This window comes from Spea bombifrons, chromosome 9 (assembly GCF_027358695.1).
Source record: "Spea bombifrons isolate aSpeBom1 chromosome 9, aSpeBom1.2.pri, whole genome shotgun sequence".
Classification (NCBI taxonomy): Eukaryota; Metazoa; Chordata; class Amphibia; order Anura; family Pelobatidae; genus Spea; species Spea bombifrons.
The window spans coordinates 20,001,940-20,020,199 of NC_071095.1; the positions used below are offsets into that span (position 1 = coordinate 20,001,940).

An 18,260-nucleotide genomic window follows, 5' to 3' on the forward strand; every position below is an offset into this window, starting at 1 on the left:
TCTACCTCTAGTCTGTGATGGTTAGCACAACAGGTTTTATGGATGACACATAAGAACATTACCCAGTAGTTGAGCTACCTTAAGGGTTGGGTTGGGCGCCATAACTCTACAGCTTACTGATCATTCTCTGGAACTCTTAAACAGAAAGCGTTCCTTTCCCAATGGCTTGGAGTCTCACTCCATCAAATCCTATACCAAAAACGCATTGGTTGATGTATCAGGTCTGAAAATTAAAGTTTTGGTACGGACTTACAAGAAATACATATTTATCCGTTCAATGATTTTAATATATTCATATATTAATAACATGGACATTTCTTATATGTTTTTGAGGGTAGTTTACCTAGACTCCTACCGATGACTTTACATAGGAATACATTGATCCTTGATACTTGACCTGACATGAAGATACATGAACCCATATGACGTTGACCAAGTTCCAAGCTCGGACACATTTTTAAATGTTTTGCACCCATGATAAACAAAACAAAAAACTTTCCTTTTCAGAAAAAACGATCTATGCAAACTGCATATTATACAAAAATAATTTTGGTTTCTTATTCTGTCAGTTATCTTAATTTGTTCTGCCGACTGAAGAAGCCTATATCAGACTTGCTCCGCTATTTAAGTCTGCCTTATGGAAACTTCAAGTCTTAACGTGGATAAGGGTTGACAAATATGTGGAGAATATGCGGAGCCAAGAGTATTAGGTAGCCAACCTGGTTTTCTTAAGAGCCATGGAAACATTTCTCCATTGGACAAAATGTTGGACAACCTATGGGCGATTCAGGAGGCAGGCAGACATTTCTATAGGAACCTGAAAAGAGTTATGTATTTATGATCTATACAGAATACTACAACAATGTCATGGCTTATGGAGTTTGTGAAGGCCTGGATGGATCGTCTTTATTCGGTTGACACAACCATCTTTACTCTCGAGTGAATTTTCAAGTGGGTAGTAAGATGGGACTTGCGTATGAATCTCTTGCCACATTCAGAACACACGAAAGGCCTTTCTCCCGTGTGCGTCGTCTGATGTCTCACAAGATCTCTGTTGTTGGCAAAGCGCTTATCACATTTCCCGCATTCAAAGGGCCTCTCGCCCGTATGGGACCTTTGGTGAACGATAAGATTTGAGAGACAAGTAAAGCCCTTCCCACAAATAGTACAAATTTGCGGCCAATCTCCGGTGTGAGTAGCTTTGTGTTTGACCAGTCTTGAGTTGTCGGCAAAACTCTTTCCGCAAAAGTTACACATAAACGGTTTCTCGCCCGTGTGGGACCGTTTGTGGATCACAAGAGCCGACGTGCAAGAGAACGTTTTCCCGCATTCCACACAGATATAAGGTTTCTCCCCCGTGTGCGTCCTGTTGTGTATAAACAGAGAGGAGTTACTGGTGAAGCTCTTGCCACATTCCGAGCATACATACGGCCGCTCTCCCGTGTGGATCCTTTTGTGGGTGGTAAGCGTAGCGCTGCTGGTGAAGCTCTTCCCGCAATCCGGACACGAATAAGGCCTCTCACCTGTGTGGATCCGCTCGTGAATTACAAGAGAAGACTTCCTCATAAAGCTTTTGCCACATGTGGAACATTTGTAAGGCCTCTCCCCAGTGTGGGACCTCTGGTGTACAGTCAGATGTGACGTTGAGATGAAGCTTCTGCCACACTCCAAACACGTATACTTTTTCTGTGGCTTATAAGGTGTATACTGTATGGTAACTTTGTTTATGTCCAATGAGTTTTTGATCCTTTTTTCACATTTGTATTTACCCTCCATTGTGTTCTTTCGCAAACGTAACGCTCGCCTCTTGTCATTTTCTTCGTTTTGGGCCTCTTGAGTTTCCTCTGCGTGATCCAAGTCATCTGTCAAAAGATTCTGTTGCGTGTCTCTGGTGGATTCACTATTTGATTGTGCTATTTTTTTCCTTTGTTTTCGTGATCTCTCTTTCTTAGAAGGTTGGTAAACAGCATCCTTCTCAACAGAAATCACTAGTTCTTTGGGCATCTGTTCATCCGGTGATACAGGTTCTGGAAAACATGGAAGTCAACATTTAAAGGAACCCTTAAAATGCATGGAAAACCTTTTTCGTCTAAGGATGGGGGGGGCAGACTACTATTCTTTTTCCCTCACCATTGTGAATTTCTTAGGAGCAATTGATGAATCTGTTAATGGTTGAAGGATGAAACATTTCACGCTATGTACATGTTCCTTCTATAGGAGAATGGCTGATTACGTTATCTAGGTTTAAAGGTATGTTGCTATCAATACATCTGCCCCATTTTTCTTATAATATAATAATGGCTTTCTTTTACTAGAAACCAAATTGAAGATCATCATATTGACTGTAAATCTGTAAAATCACATCAACATGCATGACTTGAAACTTCCTTATACTTGCTAGGCTACTGTATGAGGTTTCTAAATACTGAACATAGTAAAAGCCCTTATTTAAGGTGGTTGCAGTAGACTACTCTCGTATCTCACCTGTGGTGGCATCTAGGGGGCTTTTCTGCTGAGTGTCCTGGACACTACTTGCACATGGTCTCTCTTCTTCTTCTCTCTTTGGTATTATATCTGGATCCATGCTGTGACAGTCTGTTTATATTAAATGAGAATTAGCTCAGTTTGACGATCTGATAGGTAGCACTCTTTGATCTTTCAACAAAGCAACATGAAGTAAGTAGTCTGGACTTTTCAGAGTTAAAGAAACTCGTGCCCGATTTTAATTTAATGAGGCAGCTGTGCCAGGTACATGCGCATGCCTGCACGTAAACTCGGATCAGGCACTCAAAGCAATTCTCTTTTTTGTGTTAAGCACTTTTGCGTCTGGTAAGCCTGTTGCGGCAAGCAATGGGGAGGCGCTTAAACATTCGGTGGGGCACAGGAAGCTAGGGGGGACAACTTGGGCCTCTGACCTTAAGTCTGGGATAGCTTTAAAGCACCGAGGTCGCTTGGAGCCCCCCCTGACCATATTCCAGGTCAGGATGTGTGTCACCAAGTTTGGCTGTAAGGGTTACACATGACCCCTTAATGGTGACACTGCTGGTACATTCGCCATGCTGCCTTGGACCATGGAGGAACCGGATCCCCTTTTTTTCTGGTGAAGGAGACGGTGTAGCACTTCTGGCTGGCATTTCCAGTGGTCTATCTCGACAAGACTGACCTCCCGCAGGGCTTTTGGCCCCCCGGGAGCGAAAGAAGGGGTAACACATCCCTTTGGAGAGTGAGGCCCTTGTGGAAAAAAGCCTGGAGATCAGGTCTTCGTCATGGACATTGAACATATCAAACCACTAAACCTCAGGGCTTCAATAGTCTATCAGTTCTAGTTCTTTCAGTCCCTTTGAATGTATGGACTGTAAGAAGCGCTGCGGAAATTGGTGCAATATAAATAATATATAATAAAAAAATTACAGTAACCAACAAAACGTTCTGCCGATTGGATCATTTTAATGGCTGCTATGGTCATTTTTTGAAACAGGGCACTGGAAGCATTTATTTTATATATATATATATATATATATATATATATATATATATATATACCCGCTATGGTATGCCCATCGTGGCAGCATTTTGGCATGGCAGGCATGCAGCCCACTTGCCGGGACTTGAAAAAAAAAAAAACTTGGATAAAGATTTATTTCCATTTGATTAAAAAAACCTGCAGAACGACATTCCTCTCCTGACCTCACATTTGATTCGAGTAACAAGTATATATATGGTATATATGGATTTTTAATATGTATAATAATTATTTTCAACCAACAATTACATTAACTCAATAATTTTGTAATTTAAATAATTTTATTTTAGTTAAATACATTTTATTTATTTTTGGTTATATAAATAATTGTATTCATTGTGTAAAAGATTCTATTTTAGTTATGTAAATATTTTTATTTAGTTAGTTACGTGAATAATCCCATGAATTTACTTAGTTTACTTAAGCGTCAAATATAGGATATTGGAAATTTACAAATCGTGCACATGGTTTGGCGACTCTAGGGAAAATTTCCCAACTTTTTTTAACTTTAAATTTCTGGAACGGATAGATATCGTGATCCGCTAGTGTTTCTGTTAAATTAATGTATTTATATATATATATATATATATATATATATATGTGCGTGATACAGATTCATATTGCAAACTTTTTTAAAATTTATTTATTTAGAACCTTTTTTTTTAATAAGGAGGCAGAGACATGCTTATTAAGTGGCAAAGCGCCAAATTTTCATTTTATTTTGGAAAATAAATTTCAAAGTTAATTTTCAAAAATAAAATCAAAATGTTATATCCATCCAGCTTTAGGGGAGAACGGCCTCGTAGCCTTTGTTTGTTTGTTTTGTCAGACCTCTGAGTGCTGCGGAGATTGTTGGCAATACATATATATAAATATATAAATAACAGATAATAACAATAACAGATAAAAGATAATAATAATAGATACAAATAATAGATAAAAGATATTAACAATAATAGATAAAATATAATAGATACAAATGATAAGATAAAAGATATTACATAAAAATAATAGATCAAATATGATAATAAAATAATAATAATACATTAGCCATCAAAAAATGAATTTAGACATATGACACTTTTCAAGCAATCAGAAAACCTAACTGTTAACCCTTAACAAGCCAAGCAAGACCTTTAAGCCACAGGTAGACCTTGCGTCCCTGGTATTAAGAAAGCAGTGAGTGGTCCACCATGTACAAAATGAGATCCTAAACTAGGGCATATTTGTTACTGGAAGGATGCCTTCAGTTCCTCATTAGCACTGTGCCCATACCTAGTTCTTCCTACTCCCATCATGCAGTCCAGGAATATATATGTATAGACTGCTTAATATATATATATATTGCTACTTGTTGTTGATTGGCTAAGAAAACAGTTCGGTGAAGTTTTTTTTTTTTTTTAGCTGCAATGCTATAATCCACAACCTACCTGATCCACCTCTTCGTGCGCATGCGCGTTTGAGAATTCTGAGCCGGACAAAGAACTCCCTGCAAAGCGTCACGCTCATTGGCTGATGCGCATCGTGTGATCTTCGTGCGCGGTGCGTGCTGGGACATGTAGTTTTGCCTCGCGGCTGAGTTCTGGCAACTACGCTCTAGGGAACTATAAGTCCTACAATTCCTTGCTGCTGCAAAAAAAATATTTAAAAGTTATTAACGCTTTTGTAGAGAGCATGTTCATGGACAGGGGTGTGAGGTACAGACGGTGGGGGTCAGTTTGGAGTCAATTATTAAATAAAAAATAAATAAATAAGATATGGCTTTGTAACCTACTCATAGCTATTAATACATCTGAGGCAATTACAACAAGAGTACTGCATAGTTTAACTTATATACACATTATTACTTTTATATAGTGCCATTATAAAACGTAGCACTGTACATTATTGAGGCAGGTGACCATATTAAAGCTTTAAATGAGGTGTCAGAAAATATTTTTTGTCTCTTAATGTTTGTTGTTTACATAGTTAGATTTATAAACATTTTCAGATACATTTGTATCAGCCAAACATTGCGAGGGATAGTTGGGTCCAAAAATACACTTTCTTTGCCTCGCAGCCATATTTTGCCACATCAACTGCCAAATGGAGGTCCTTCACTGCACACGCATGACCCGCGTGACACTTTAAGATCAATTCAAAATGGCTAACGCCGCTTTAATCTTTGAATCCCATATTTTATAACTCTGGGGGTCGGACTGCTCATAAACCAAGACCACTGGTGATGGAGAACTTGGAGATGGAGGAGCCATTTTGGCCACCTCATGCGCCATATTTTCTGACAGAAAAGTAGAAGAACCTGTTGGTTCCCCTCAACCAGATCTAACTGAAAGCATCTGCTTCTAAACATTATTTTATTTTCTATTTATTTACAATATAATTGTTATAAAACTAATAAACATTAGTGGTTATTAAAAAAAAGATAATGGCCGTAAAATTATCATGGAGAGCCTAGTGTGACACTTATCCTAACATGGGCTAACAGCGCAACGTTTGTGACCACACGCTTTTAATTAGAATTTTAATTATTTTATCTTTAGCACCATTTTAAAGTTCATCATCAGGGGGGGGGGGCTGGCAATGTTCAGCCCAGCGGGCCCCAGTAATGCCCTGTAAAAAACAATTGACCCCCTTGCTGGTCAGTCTATGCTTATTATCAGTCAAAAAACAAAAGTGTTGTTCATTCAATGATGTCATCGTTATTATTATATTATGATGCAAGCTGTCATAAAAAAGGAATACAAGATGAATGGGTACATAAAACTCAAACTTAGAGGTTGTATTTCCAGCTTTTAATCACCTTGTGCTCTCCCTTATGGGATTTTTTTTTATTTAATTAGTACATAACTATTTTCTTTTTTTTGTGGTGACACTGTTAATTTAATGCCATTCAGGGGAATTTAAATTTAGAGGCAAGCATATTTACTGGCCAAGCTTTTCTGTGAAGAGGTATAAAAAAGAGCTGTAGTCTTACATTCAATTAGTTATTCTACTAGGAGAACGCTAGAATACTAAATGGTTTGGAAACGCCATTTCATTTTATCTTCACATGGAAATAGGATTGAAAACACAATTGAATATAATGCTACTTTTTCAAATTTTACTGCTTTTTATGTTTCCGGAGGTAACGGCCGATCACTTTGCTCCACTAGTCATGTCGGTTAGACCAAAGGGTGTAAATTCTACTAATTCCAGTGGGTAAGCTAAATATTTTATGTCATGCTTGATGGTTTAAGATGTACAGCTAAACACGATGGGAAAAATAACAATAACCTAATATTTGACAGTTTTGAGAAAACAGATATTTCAGTGGAACTTTGGTGGACTCTCTCATATGCTCTTGCTGCCGTATCCCAGTCTTGAGAGTGAAAATCTTCATGGTTTCTCTGTGGACCTTTCTCAGCTCAACAGAGACTTTGTCTATTCAGTTAGCACAAACAATATTTGTGTGTTAACCCATAGCAATAAGAATTATAAGATTTTTTTTGTAGACACATAATAATGTGACCATTTATATTGGGGGAGGGTAATAACTCATTCTGTAGCTGTCTTTAAACAACCTCAGTCCTTTGGTTAAAACAATGAAAAACTGGGTCTGAATGCTCTGTAAGCTCGGCATATGAGCTCGAAAACTTTATTCCAATCTTGTAATAGGAGATTATCTTTGAAAACCATCAAAACCTAGTAATAAAATCTGTTACCTTTTATTATTGGTATTTATTTTAACCCTTTAGGATTCATGTTGAGAAAGTTGTACCACTTCAAAAGGTGACAGATAACCAGTTTAGAAAATGGTTGTATTCCACCAACAAGAAGGTCAGTTTTGTAATAATAATTGGATGGTAACGTCAGTGAGACCTTTGAAAGGAATCTGATGAAGATATAGAGATTAAGGTAGGTATGTGGAAATAAAGCAGTTTAGTAGAGTCACCTCTATAATGTGTGCGCTCATGGATGCGTATCCACTGAAAGCCCTTCGTGAAGTACCATCTCCAACTTGGTCTCCTGAATGAAGGGTTGAGTTAGGCTATATTACTTCATAATAAAATCCATGAGATGATGTTGAAGAGATTATACCAAATTATGGATGGGGATTTTAAGAAAATTCATAGCTACATATATGAGGCTAATTTGAAGAGATCACACCAATTTAATTGTGTAAGGCCACCTCAAGACCTCTTAAAGAAGGGTAGTCCAGGGGTGGACCATTACACCTGACATGATAGATACTATTGCAACTCACTGGGGCCTTTGAGAGGCCAAAACATTCTTATATGTGGGTTTTGCTGGTTCTTTTTCTAAAGTTGTAAATTTGCCTAGCGTTTTGGATCCGATACACAGAGACTTTTCATTTTTGGCACAAGCAAGTAAAAAACCCCTGAACAGAGACAGAAGGCAAGATATTAAGTTGTAGATGGGGGATATGTGTGTGGGGGATATTGAGATTGACATTTGCAAGGGAAGGAAACAAAAAACATGCAGTTTTATGAATAATCTACAAATAAAACATAAAATGTACAAATAAAACATAAAAGAAAATTGTGTATATTTGGCAAGGAATATACTTTTTATATTGGATTGTTAGCTAAGGATCTATTTTCAGAAGACTTACCGCCGTCAAGCATTTGCCCTTCTGTTTTAGTTGCCAGGCATGCGTGATTAAAGAACTTTCGCCTTTACCGTTTCTACATAATTAACATTATTTTAACAATAAAACTACCAATAGTTTGGGGATTTTAATTTTCAATCGGTGTACATTGTAATTTGATCTTTAGTTAATTGTAAATTGGTGGCAGGTTCTGGAAATAGCCAAGCATGTCGAAACATTTTTCCTTCCAAAAGTTGCCAAAACCAAAACACAATAAGTAAACTAAGATTAGAGTTAACTTACTAGGTGGTAATGTCCCACAGATACCGAGAACGGGAAGTTAAAACGTCTGCTCCTGTAGTATACATAAAAGGTGGATTTATAGTAAATCTATTGCTTAATTTAATGTGTAAACATCTTTATATAGGTTTATCTAGTCTACAAAACCGGAAAATATAGCTTTTGGGGAAAAAGTAGCTATACTTTAAGGCTGCATTAAAAACTAGGGGTACTACCTATGTCTTGCGGCAGTACCAATGTAAGTTATTATAAAAAATGATTTGTTTCATGAAAATGTGTTATATTTAAGAGTGCAGTAAGTATAAATATGACTTGCATAGAAGATGAAGGGAAATGAAATATATATTTCAAACAGTAAAGTTGTGGACCTTGTACTAATTAAATAATATGTTTCTTAGATGGCAGATGATGAATGATGAGCCTTCGATCCGTAATATCCCCTCCTCTTGTGTTTTAAATAAAGAGAATCTAGATGCGTATCAGTATAGCCAAGGCGGTGATTTGACTTTAGGCGGAATATTTCAAGTATGCCCGATGATACCAAGAGATTTTTCAGATTTCACAGAATTTCCTAATCCTCGAGTATGTGACATGTAAGTAAATTTTTACTTTATCTGTGTTTGGAGCAATTAATACATGTTGTGGAGGCCGAGTGATTGTGGCTTCATACATACCCAGCCCACTTTGGGGTGTTTTTCTTGGGGACGGGAATCTGCCTTTTCTATAATGTGAAAAAGATTGCACATGAGTGCACATCAGAGGGTCAATTGTGAAGCCAAAATATATATGCGTGGCTTATTGTGCTTTCACAGCTGTCAATAAGATATAAGACCACAAAACAAAAAATATAATTTAAAAAGTTTGGAAAAATTATTTAAGGTTATAAGCTGTATCGAGTAGTAATTTTTGATGTACCATTTAAATGAATTCCATTTGCTAGTTAAATTCCCCAAATGGGTCTTTTCTAGGATATCCTTCCGTTTCATTCGACACATTTTGACTTTTGCTTTCGCCGTTCAGGAGATAAATAAGAGAGCGGACATTCTGCCCAATATCACTCTTGGGTTTCAGATATATGACTCTGGGCTCAGTGAAGCATTAGCTATTGAAAGAACATTAAGGTTATTATCAGGAGGTAACGAAGCAGTTCCCAACTACAACTGTAAGGCTGATAGCCCGATCGCGGCCTTCTTTGGGCATCTTTTGTCATCACCATCGTATGCAATGGCTTTAATATTGTCTGCCTACAAATTTACACAGGTATATTTTTTAGACGTTTGCCAAATTCATCCATTGGTTCAATATAGTTACTGTAGTCAAATAGGAGTAATAAATAATGTGTATACATATATATATATAATAACTACATATAGGTCAATACATGTCTCATCAGCTGTACCGTATTATAGAGTGGTATATGGGCAAATTCCCCCTCGTATTCTGCTCCGATTTAAGTGCCCAAACTTAAATATCTGAATGCCCAAGCTGGGCACCATTAGGAGATCGCTACAAAAAAATCTTTGTGATGAGCTATTTAAGTTTTATATAGGGGCCAAGCTTGTTTGATTTTATTTATTTTTATTTAAGTTATTTTGGAACTTTGTTCTTGATACTTTACTGTCGATTTAGGATAGTCGTTCCCATTCTTTGAGACAGGTTTCTTCAAATGATGCCGAAAATATTTCACCTATATTTTCCTATAACAGCCTCTTGTTTGTTCCTGCAGATCAGTTATGGAGCATCGGATTCCATCTTTGATGACAAATATAGGTTCCCTAACTTCTTCCGCACCGTTCCAAGTGAGCGTTCCGGGTACCAAGCGGTCCTCCAAATACTGAAGCACTTTGAGTGGAGTTGGGTTGGGATTGTTGCATATGCCTCTGAAAGTTACATGAGAGCCAGCGAAGAAATGAAAACTGAAATCATAAAGAGTGGTTATTGCGTCGAGTACATAGCCATTGTTTATCCTGAAAGAGATGAACTTGCTTTGAACGTCATCTCTAGGTCCACGTCTAATGTGATAATTGTGTACAGTAGTGGAGCCGGTTTTATATTATTTTTAGCCCATGCAAAAAAAGTGCATGGAAAAGTATTGATATCAACTGCCGAATTAAATTTTGTAAATTATCATGCCTTTGGACAATTTGCACACTTATTTAACGGTTCTCTTTTAATTTCAGTTCACAAGGGAGAGATCCCTGGTTTAAAAACATTCTTACAGAGTGCAGGCCCATCAAGATTTCCTGGAAATGATTTCATAGTCCGTCTTTGGCAGCTTTACCACGTATATCATAGAAATGCTACTTCCAATCTATTGATGAAGAGATTTATCAATGGCAAGGACATGAGCAACGTGGATCCTTTACTTTATGATGTGAACACCTTCAGGCTTACTCATAGCGTTTACGTTGCAGTCTATGCTGTAGCACATGCTATTCATGATATGATTACCATGAATTCAGAGGTGAAAAAAGACACTGGGCCATATCTCATGAAAAAAGATTTCCGTCCTTGGCAGGTAATCACCCTTTATGAGCTGTCATTGGTGGAACCTTCCATAGTTGTCCTTCAGCCATTTCCCCGGTCTCCTTTCTCGTCCAACGATTGTCCAATTGTCAGTTCATGTGGATGTGTTTTTCTTAGTGTATATTTTATAAGGCTGTATAATTGGGCAGTACAGTTTGGAATGTCATTTTGTTGGATATATTTTATACCAAAGGCCCTATACTGTTCGATAAACTTGAAAAATCCACTACTGACCATGTTGGCCAGAAAATAACAATCATGTGATAATTAAAGTAACATGGACACATACATAATATCCATTCTTCGCTGGTGGGGCAGCATGGGGAGTTATACTGTCCCTTTAAGATAAGAACCCTTTACAGTATACTAGTAAAGAAATTCACAAAAATAAATTTTTTTTTATTATTTTGGGATTCCAGCTGAGTCATTTCTTACAGAATGTTTGGTTTCAAACATTGGAAGGAGATGAATTGACTTTTGACGAAAATGGAAACATGCCAGGTCAGTTTGATATCATGAACTTGGTGATATTTCCTAATAACACCTTGAAAAAAGAAATTGTAGGGATCTTTGGACTATCTGGATGTCGAGGAGAAAAACTTAAACTGAGGAACACTAAAATTCTATGGAGCCCCTATTTCAAACAGGTATAGTGTCCGCTAATGTATCAGATACATAAGAAAAAATATTTTGGAACTGTGCACGTTTTATTAACAAAAAGTATTTTTGTGCCTTCTTGTTAATAAGTAGATATGCTCCTTATAATAAAAGCCAAACTGTCATTGGTGCAAAGCCTTAGCACCCCGAAATGTTTAAATTTAACGCCTCGAGAACGACCCAATCAATAAGCTATAAGAGCAGCGTTCCATTGGGCTCAATGGTGGCATCTTCACTGTTATAGATAGACCCCTGTATTGTAAGATCGGAGCTCTAATATAAGTAATGAACCATGGCCCAAAATATATGAGATATACTAAACTAAAATGCCAAATTATTATTTTTTCTTTAGATCCCAAGATCTGTCTGCAGTAAGAGTTGCTTAAAGGGTTATAGAAAAGGAATTCAACAAGGAAAACACGTTTGCTGCTTTGACTGTTTTCAATGCTCAGATGATAAAATTGCAAACACATCGAGTGAGTACGTATATTTCAAAATCCATAGTAATGACCAAACAGAAAGTAATGCATATGTAACAATCCAGATTCATTAATCAGGGCATTTGATAGGGAATTTTTTGTAGCCGTTGCCCTCTTAGATTGCTTTTAGAAACAGGACATGGACATGTATGGCTATATTTCGCTAAATAGAGGTAAAACATTTTTTAAGTGTCAAATCTGGTGAGTTGCTCCTGCAGGAAAGGCTAAGTTGGCCCTGCATATTGCCAACCATAGTTACAGATGTGGCTTTACCCATACTTTTATGGGATTTTGTGACCTATTTTTTCTGCTGTTTCTATACATATTATTGTGACTTATAGCGCTGAAGACCCATGTGATACCCTCATACCCACCAAACATTCTGAGCTTCAAAAAAAGAGGAACATCAGGTGAAGAAGAGAGGCAGAATGAATTGGTTCTCCAAGAAGGACTGTCTGGGTTTATGAAGCTGAGCACTAAAAACTCAAAGTGCAATAAAAACCTCATATGTTCGTTTTTAAAAAAAACTAAATACTAAAACAACCCACTGTTTTTTAGGTGGCCTTACTTATATTGTTATGCCAAGATAACTTAATTTGTGTGTGTACCATCAATTATTGTATTTTTTCCCACCAGATATGCTTTCTCCAATACATCGGGTAAAGCTACCATTATACCTAAACTGGATCCTTCTGTATCCATTGGTCAGCGATATGGCTTAAACCACCTGGACGCAATTGGCACCTTTTTTTTCAGATGTTTGTAGTAATTTGCTCACTAAACCTGATGGAATGTTAAACTCTCTGAATTACCCTTCGTCATACCCAAAAGTAGGACACGGGACAGTGCCTGAAAATCATGACTGTTCTGCGGAAACCGTGACTGCTCCAGCCCAAATTGGCTTGAGCATCTATAGTGTGGAGCTTTGCACTTTATGGCTCAGGGTACTTAATACATCTGTGTAATGGTGTTTAGAGATTAATGTGGCCATTAATAGATTGGTATTAACGCTAATCCAAGTGAGTGTGGCCACTTTACCTACTTATAACAGAATTTGCATGGTTAATCATGTACATTAATTACCTCTCACCTGTTGAACCTGATATGTATCTACAATACTGCTTACTATTCAATTATTAGAAATACCTACAATTCTTTTGACTTAATATATAAGGATTTTTAATGTTTTGGGTTTTTTTTAATTCCCCCAGTGAAATGTGGTGGAACATTCTATACCCCGTCAGAGTTTTACATCTCCAAGATACCCATTGTCTTATTACCCATCTCTAAATTGCTCATGGACAATTATTGCTCCGATTGTGGTGGTCGTTTCACATATACTTCAGGAATCCAAAGCGTAATCATATCCCCCTAAAAGTTTCCTCTTGTAGACAATTTATTCAGGGAAACTGCAACTCAAGAACATGGGACCTTTACCCTACGGGTAGATGATTGTTGGATGAAAAGATTATAGAAGGCTTCTTGGTTGAAAGGATTGTAGAAGATGTTTCGAAACATTCTAATTACTTTCTGCAGAAGAAGGTCCATATAATTTGAGAAGCCAAAACCAAGTCAAGTAGAGAAACCTTCTTCAGCCTTATGGAGATATGTCAAAAATAGCAACAATGTAACTATATACCTAAAGCCACCAAGTTGACCGTTCTCTCAAGTGGATCCAGAAGAGAAGAACTTAATGTATTTGCATAGCAAAGCTGAAAGCAATGAGAGCCGACATCAAACTTTTTAGGAAAACTACCCGATATTCGTCAACATATAGAGTACATAGATCATTACACGAACAATCAAAATGCAAAAATTAAAAGGAAACGAGACACGATGCAAAAGGTGTTGTAAAAGCGAGGCCAATCAATGAAGAACAGATATGGTTCACGTTAAAGATATTATGTTTCGGATATATTACATTTTAATAAAGCTTGCAGTTCAAACAAAAAAATTGTATCAGCTGTTATGCCTACGTTCGGGATCTAAGCATTGACCTGGAGTACTTTGGGACTTGTAGGCAAAAACAGACTTCATAAAACCATTTGAGTTTAGGAGAAAACTACAAATCCCAGAATACAGTGCGACGTGGACTCGTGGCGTTGCTGGCCAATCGGTACAGAAAGTGTCTGAAGGCTTTTTTATCTCTCTTGTTTGACATCGTTTTCACGCATGCGCGCACAGTTTGGGAACAGGTAGGCTTTGGGAAATCAGGGTTATGAAGAACGGGGCCAACCCTTCTCTAGGCTCATTGAGATGCCATTGATTTAATTTGCAGATAAGGGAATGATATAGAAGTTATAAGGGGTTACTGCTGGTTTATATGGGAATAATGAACTGCTTCCATCTCAATGTAAAGCTATAGCTGAGCTGCAGATCAAGCTCAGTAGTTGTCGGATGTAGAATTGCAGCCTTTAACCCTATAAATATCAGGGGGTACTTCCATTCATAAATAAGTGATTTATTGTGCTAACATCCCATTGGATCATCTGGAGGCATATTAGCTTGTTAGCTTTTTGGACAGGATCATCCTTCCCACCTTTTTTAATTTATTACTCATTCTATCTTGATAGATAGTATATTGAAAGGCACTGTTATTTGGAAATTTGTCCTCTATCTATTATATGTTGTAGTAAATCTGTTACGCGTTCTACAGAGACAATATTACTACAGTCAAGCTACCAGACAGTTTCAAAATTAGGGGGTACTGTTTTGGTAGTATATATATATATATATATATATATATATATATATATATATATATATATAATAACCAAATACACTGGAATAACCATTTTTTAAATTGTAAATAAAAGCCATGCCACTAGGTGGCACACTTTCCCACATTATAAATATTATAGCAGTTTTTCCTCTTTTTTTTGGACACTTAGAGAAATACATACATAATATGAACATAAAGTAGGCTATGTTTCACAGTAATAATAAAAAGTCTAATTTAATACATATTAAAAATGAATAAAACAAAAGAGAAATCAGTCACTGCAGTAAACATAATTCCAAAAAGAGCAGGGACATTTAATATATAAAAGAAAAACAATGTGCGTGTGTTTATTTATTTTTACGATCCATTGGAAATTGTAACTGTTTAAAAGAAATGTTTATTAAAAATGAAAAGAATATGAAACAAGTATTAGTATTATCATTACATATAAATAAATCATTTAATTGTTTACATGAACTCGGTTTACAGCATGGATCCTGAAATTATACCAACGAGCGGAAGTCATGATGGGCCATGTACAAGTAATGTCCAAGACACAACTCACAGTGACGTTCCAGATGCCACCACAGGTTAGTATTTATCATCTAGAGCAACAGGCAGCAACAATCGGGTAATGGAACAAGGAAGTATACACTAAGCATTGCTTGTTGAGTCACCTGCTTTCTTTGTAGAACCACCATTATGCCATTGTGGAGAGAAAGCATTGTTTTGTGCTTGTTAATGCCCCTTTAGTTTGATTCTATATTGTTACCTTATGATCCTTCAGCATTCCACTTGCTTTACCTTTCTTCAGTCCGCTGAACGCTGCCCAAGAGTCCTAGTTTCAGCTTCTGAATAGCTATCTGTTGACTGTTTCGGTGAAAGGTGCTCCTTTTCTTCTCCTGGACTTTGATGAGTCCCTTGTTACATATCTTTTTGTAATTTGGTTGTAGTCATGATCCCAAAAAGTTAGGAATATCATACACCAGTTTGAAATGCATACATTCATTAGGATAACCTAGACAAATCCATAATATTTTATTTGGTCCAGCAGATGGAGGATCTCCAAGTAGATGTTTGGTACCAGATATGAACAAAGACGTTCCTCGATATCCACTTCGTAAATTACGTTGGAGAAAGACAAGAAAACAGGGAGAATCGACAGACAGAGCCACTGCAGATTCCACCTCAGGTACAGAACTAGATCTCACAACCAAGAGAACTGTAGATGAACAGAAAGATGAAGTCACCAAGCGCAAAAGCACTCTAAGAGCACGTAAAACCGCAGAGGAATCCAAGTATAAATCCCAGAAAGGCGGCACAGATTCTTTGGAGATATCCAAGTTCACAATTCATTTTACACCATACAAAGTACAGAAGACTTATATTTGCACTGAATGTGGTAGAAGCTGTATATCAAGTTCACATCTTATCATACACCAGAGATCCCACACTGGTGAGAGGCCCTTCTCGTGCGCCAACTGTGGGAAAAGTTTTGCAAGGAGGTCATCCCTTGTAATACATGAGAGGATCCACACGGGTGAGAGGCCTTACATGTGTACGCATTGTGGCAAGAGCTTTACAAGCAGCGCCACTCTCTCTACCCACATACGGATTCACACAGGAGAGCGGCCATACATTTGCTGGGAATGTGGAAAGAGCTTCACCAGTAACTCCTCTCTGTTTATACACAACAGGACGCACACAGGGGAGAGACCTTATATCTGTGTGGAATGCGGGAAAACGTTCTCTTGCACGTCGGCTCTTGTGATCCACAAACGATCTCACACTGGAGAGAAACCGTTTACATGCGACGAATGTGGCAAGAGTTTTGCCGACAACTCAAGGCTGGTCAAGCACAAGGCAGCTCACACCGGAGATTGGGCCTATGTATGCACTGTATGTGGAAAAGGATTTACGTGCTATTCAAACCTTAATGTGCACCAGAGGTCCCACACTGGTGAAAGGCCATATGCATGCAACAAGTGCGATAAGAGGTTTGCTCTTAATAGAGATCTTGTAAGACATCAGACGACACACACCGGGGAAAGACCCTTTTCATGCTCTGAATGTGGCAAGAGTTTTACCCGTAAGGCCCACCTTACTACCCACGTGAAAATCCACTCGCGGGTAAAGACGGTAAAGATAGGCTCTGAATAAAAATAGTGTATGAGAGACGGTTCATTTTAAGACCTATATAAACTATATGGAAGTAGTCGTCTTATCATTTCACCCCATCAAGAAGGGTACCTGTTGGCTACAGCAGTGCTGGATTTATTCCTAAGATTTCTATTCCTGAATGAGAACCCACCTGGATTTTATTCTAACAGTTCCGTGGCAATGTATACAATTTGACATGTTCCATAGTCTATCTCATGTCACATTTAACGGAAAGACCTTTTATATTGGACTAGGCTGTGTGCCCATCATTGAACCCATGAGCACTTTTGTCGTCTCTCTCTCTCTTTCTTCCTTCTCCTCTTCTTCTCTTCCACTTTCTCACTCCTATCTTTTTTTATTCTCCTTCTGCCCCCCCAACACTATCAAGCAGCCCCTGTTCTAACTAATTGCCCCACCCTAGTCAGCATTTGCTTTAAAAGCAATCCGGCATGACCGACAATTGACAAGGCATTGGCAAGTCACATACAGACAGGATTGCATATCTTTGGTTGAAGCCGATGCAATTTTTCCCACTACAGGTGTCCTTTAAATCCTACTGCTACAGATTCCTTAAGATGGGTTGACAGCCTAGAAAAGATAGCTTTATAGCAACCCTCGGAAAAAGAAAACAGTGTTAAAAAATCTGAAATCCAAGCTTATTCTTTTTAAAGACATATCTATTATATTTTGTTGCGTTTCCAAACAGAATGGAAGCCAGCTGATGATTTTTAATAGTCCGGGAGGAATCTGAAAAGAATAGGGTACTTTGCACAAACAGTCTGATTTGTAGCCCTGTGTTGAACCCCTAAACTAATGCATATTGGCTTGCGCACATATATGAAATGGTACCTTTAGAAGTTTGGGGGTCAAATGTCCCTGGTGAGGAGTTATGGTTTTATATTGAGTACGATTTCATTTTCACACAATGTAAAATCTGATGAACTATGTCGAATCGAAAATGTCCGTCTTTCCTCCCCAAATCGTTGCAGCAGTTCTCCCTTGATGCCTCTCCTTTCTGGGAGCTCAGAATGTTGGCTGGGTATGAGGGTATCACAAGGTTCTACAGCCCTAAAAGCCCCAATAAGGTGTATAGAAACAGCAGGAAATAACTTTATGCATTGCATTTAAAGAGTGTCAACAGATCCCATCAGTAGGGAACAGTGTAAATAAAAAATAGCATTTGACGATAAGATTTATACATGTTAACACATGCTAGTACAGAAGGAGAAGAGGGCCCTGCTCTAGCTGAGGTTGCGGATGAATGAGGTGTAAGTAGAGGAACTGCTTGGGTGAAGATGATTTGAT

The 18,260-nt window shown here is 37.7% G+C and overlaps 2 protein-coding genes across 2 annotated transcripts; one reads left to right on the top strand and one right to left on the bottom strand.

Annotated features, from left to right (window-relative positions):
* Positions 1 to 814: 814 nt before the first annotated feature.
* LOC128505247 (zinc finger protein 664-like) lies at positions 815 to 4,999 on the bottom strand. Its single transcript, XM_053475557.1, has 3 exons — positions 4,954 to 4,999; positions 2,485 to 2,595; positions 815 to 2,027 (listed from the first exon to the last, which is right to left on the bottom strand). Exons 2-3 carry the CDS (start codon positions 2,582 to 2,584, stop codon positions 907 to 909), a joined length of 1,221 nt encoding a protein of 406 aa, XP_053331532.1. The 5' UTR covers positions 2,585 to 2,595; positions 4,954 to 4,999; the 3' UTR covers positions 815 to 906.
* Positions 5,000 to 14,228: 9,229 nt separating this feature from the next.
* Positions 14,229 to 17,080, top strand: LOC128505246 (oocyte zinc finger protein XlCOF6.1-like). Its single transcript, XM_053475556.1, has 3 exons — positions 14,229 to 14,268; positions 15,285 to 15,385; positions 15,850 to 17,080. Exons 1-3 carry the CDS (start codon positions 14,246 to 14,248, stop codon positions 16,953 to 16,955), a joined length of 1,230 nt encoding a protein of 409 aa, XP_053331531.1. The 5' UTR covers positions 14,229 to 14,245; the 3' UTR covers positions 16,956 to 17,080.
* Positions 17,081 to 18,260: the final 1,180 nt, after the last annotated feature.

Excerpts from the sequence above, each read along its gene's own strand:
- LOC128505247 (XM_053475557.1), bottom strand. The coding sequence starts at position 2,584 with ATGGATCCAGATATAATACCAAAGAGAGAAGAAGAAGAGAGACCATGT. Across the intron at positions 2,028-2,484 it reads CCCCCTAGATGCCACCACAG|AACCTGTATCACCGGATGAA; the intron begins GTGAGATACGAG and ends CATGTTTTCCAG.
- LOC128505246 (XM_053475556.1), top strand. The coding sequence starts at position 14,246 with ATGCGCGCACAGTTTGGGAACAG. Across the intron at positions 14,269-15,284 it reads CGCGCACAGTTTGGGAACAG|CATGGATCCTGAAATTATAC; the intron begins GTAGGCTTTGGG and ends CTCGGTTTACAG. Across the intron at positions 15,386-15,849 it reads CGTTCCAGATGCCACCACAG|ATGGAGGATCTCCAAGTAGA; the intron begins GTTAGTATTTAT and ends TTGGTCCAGCAG.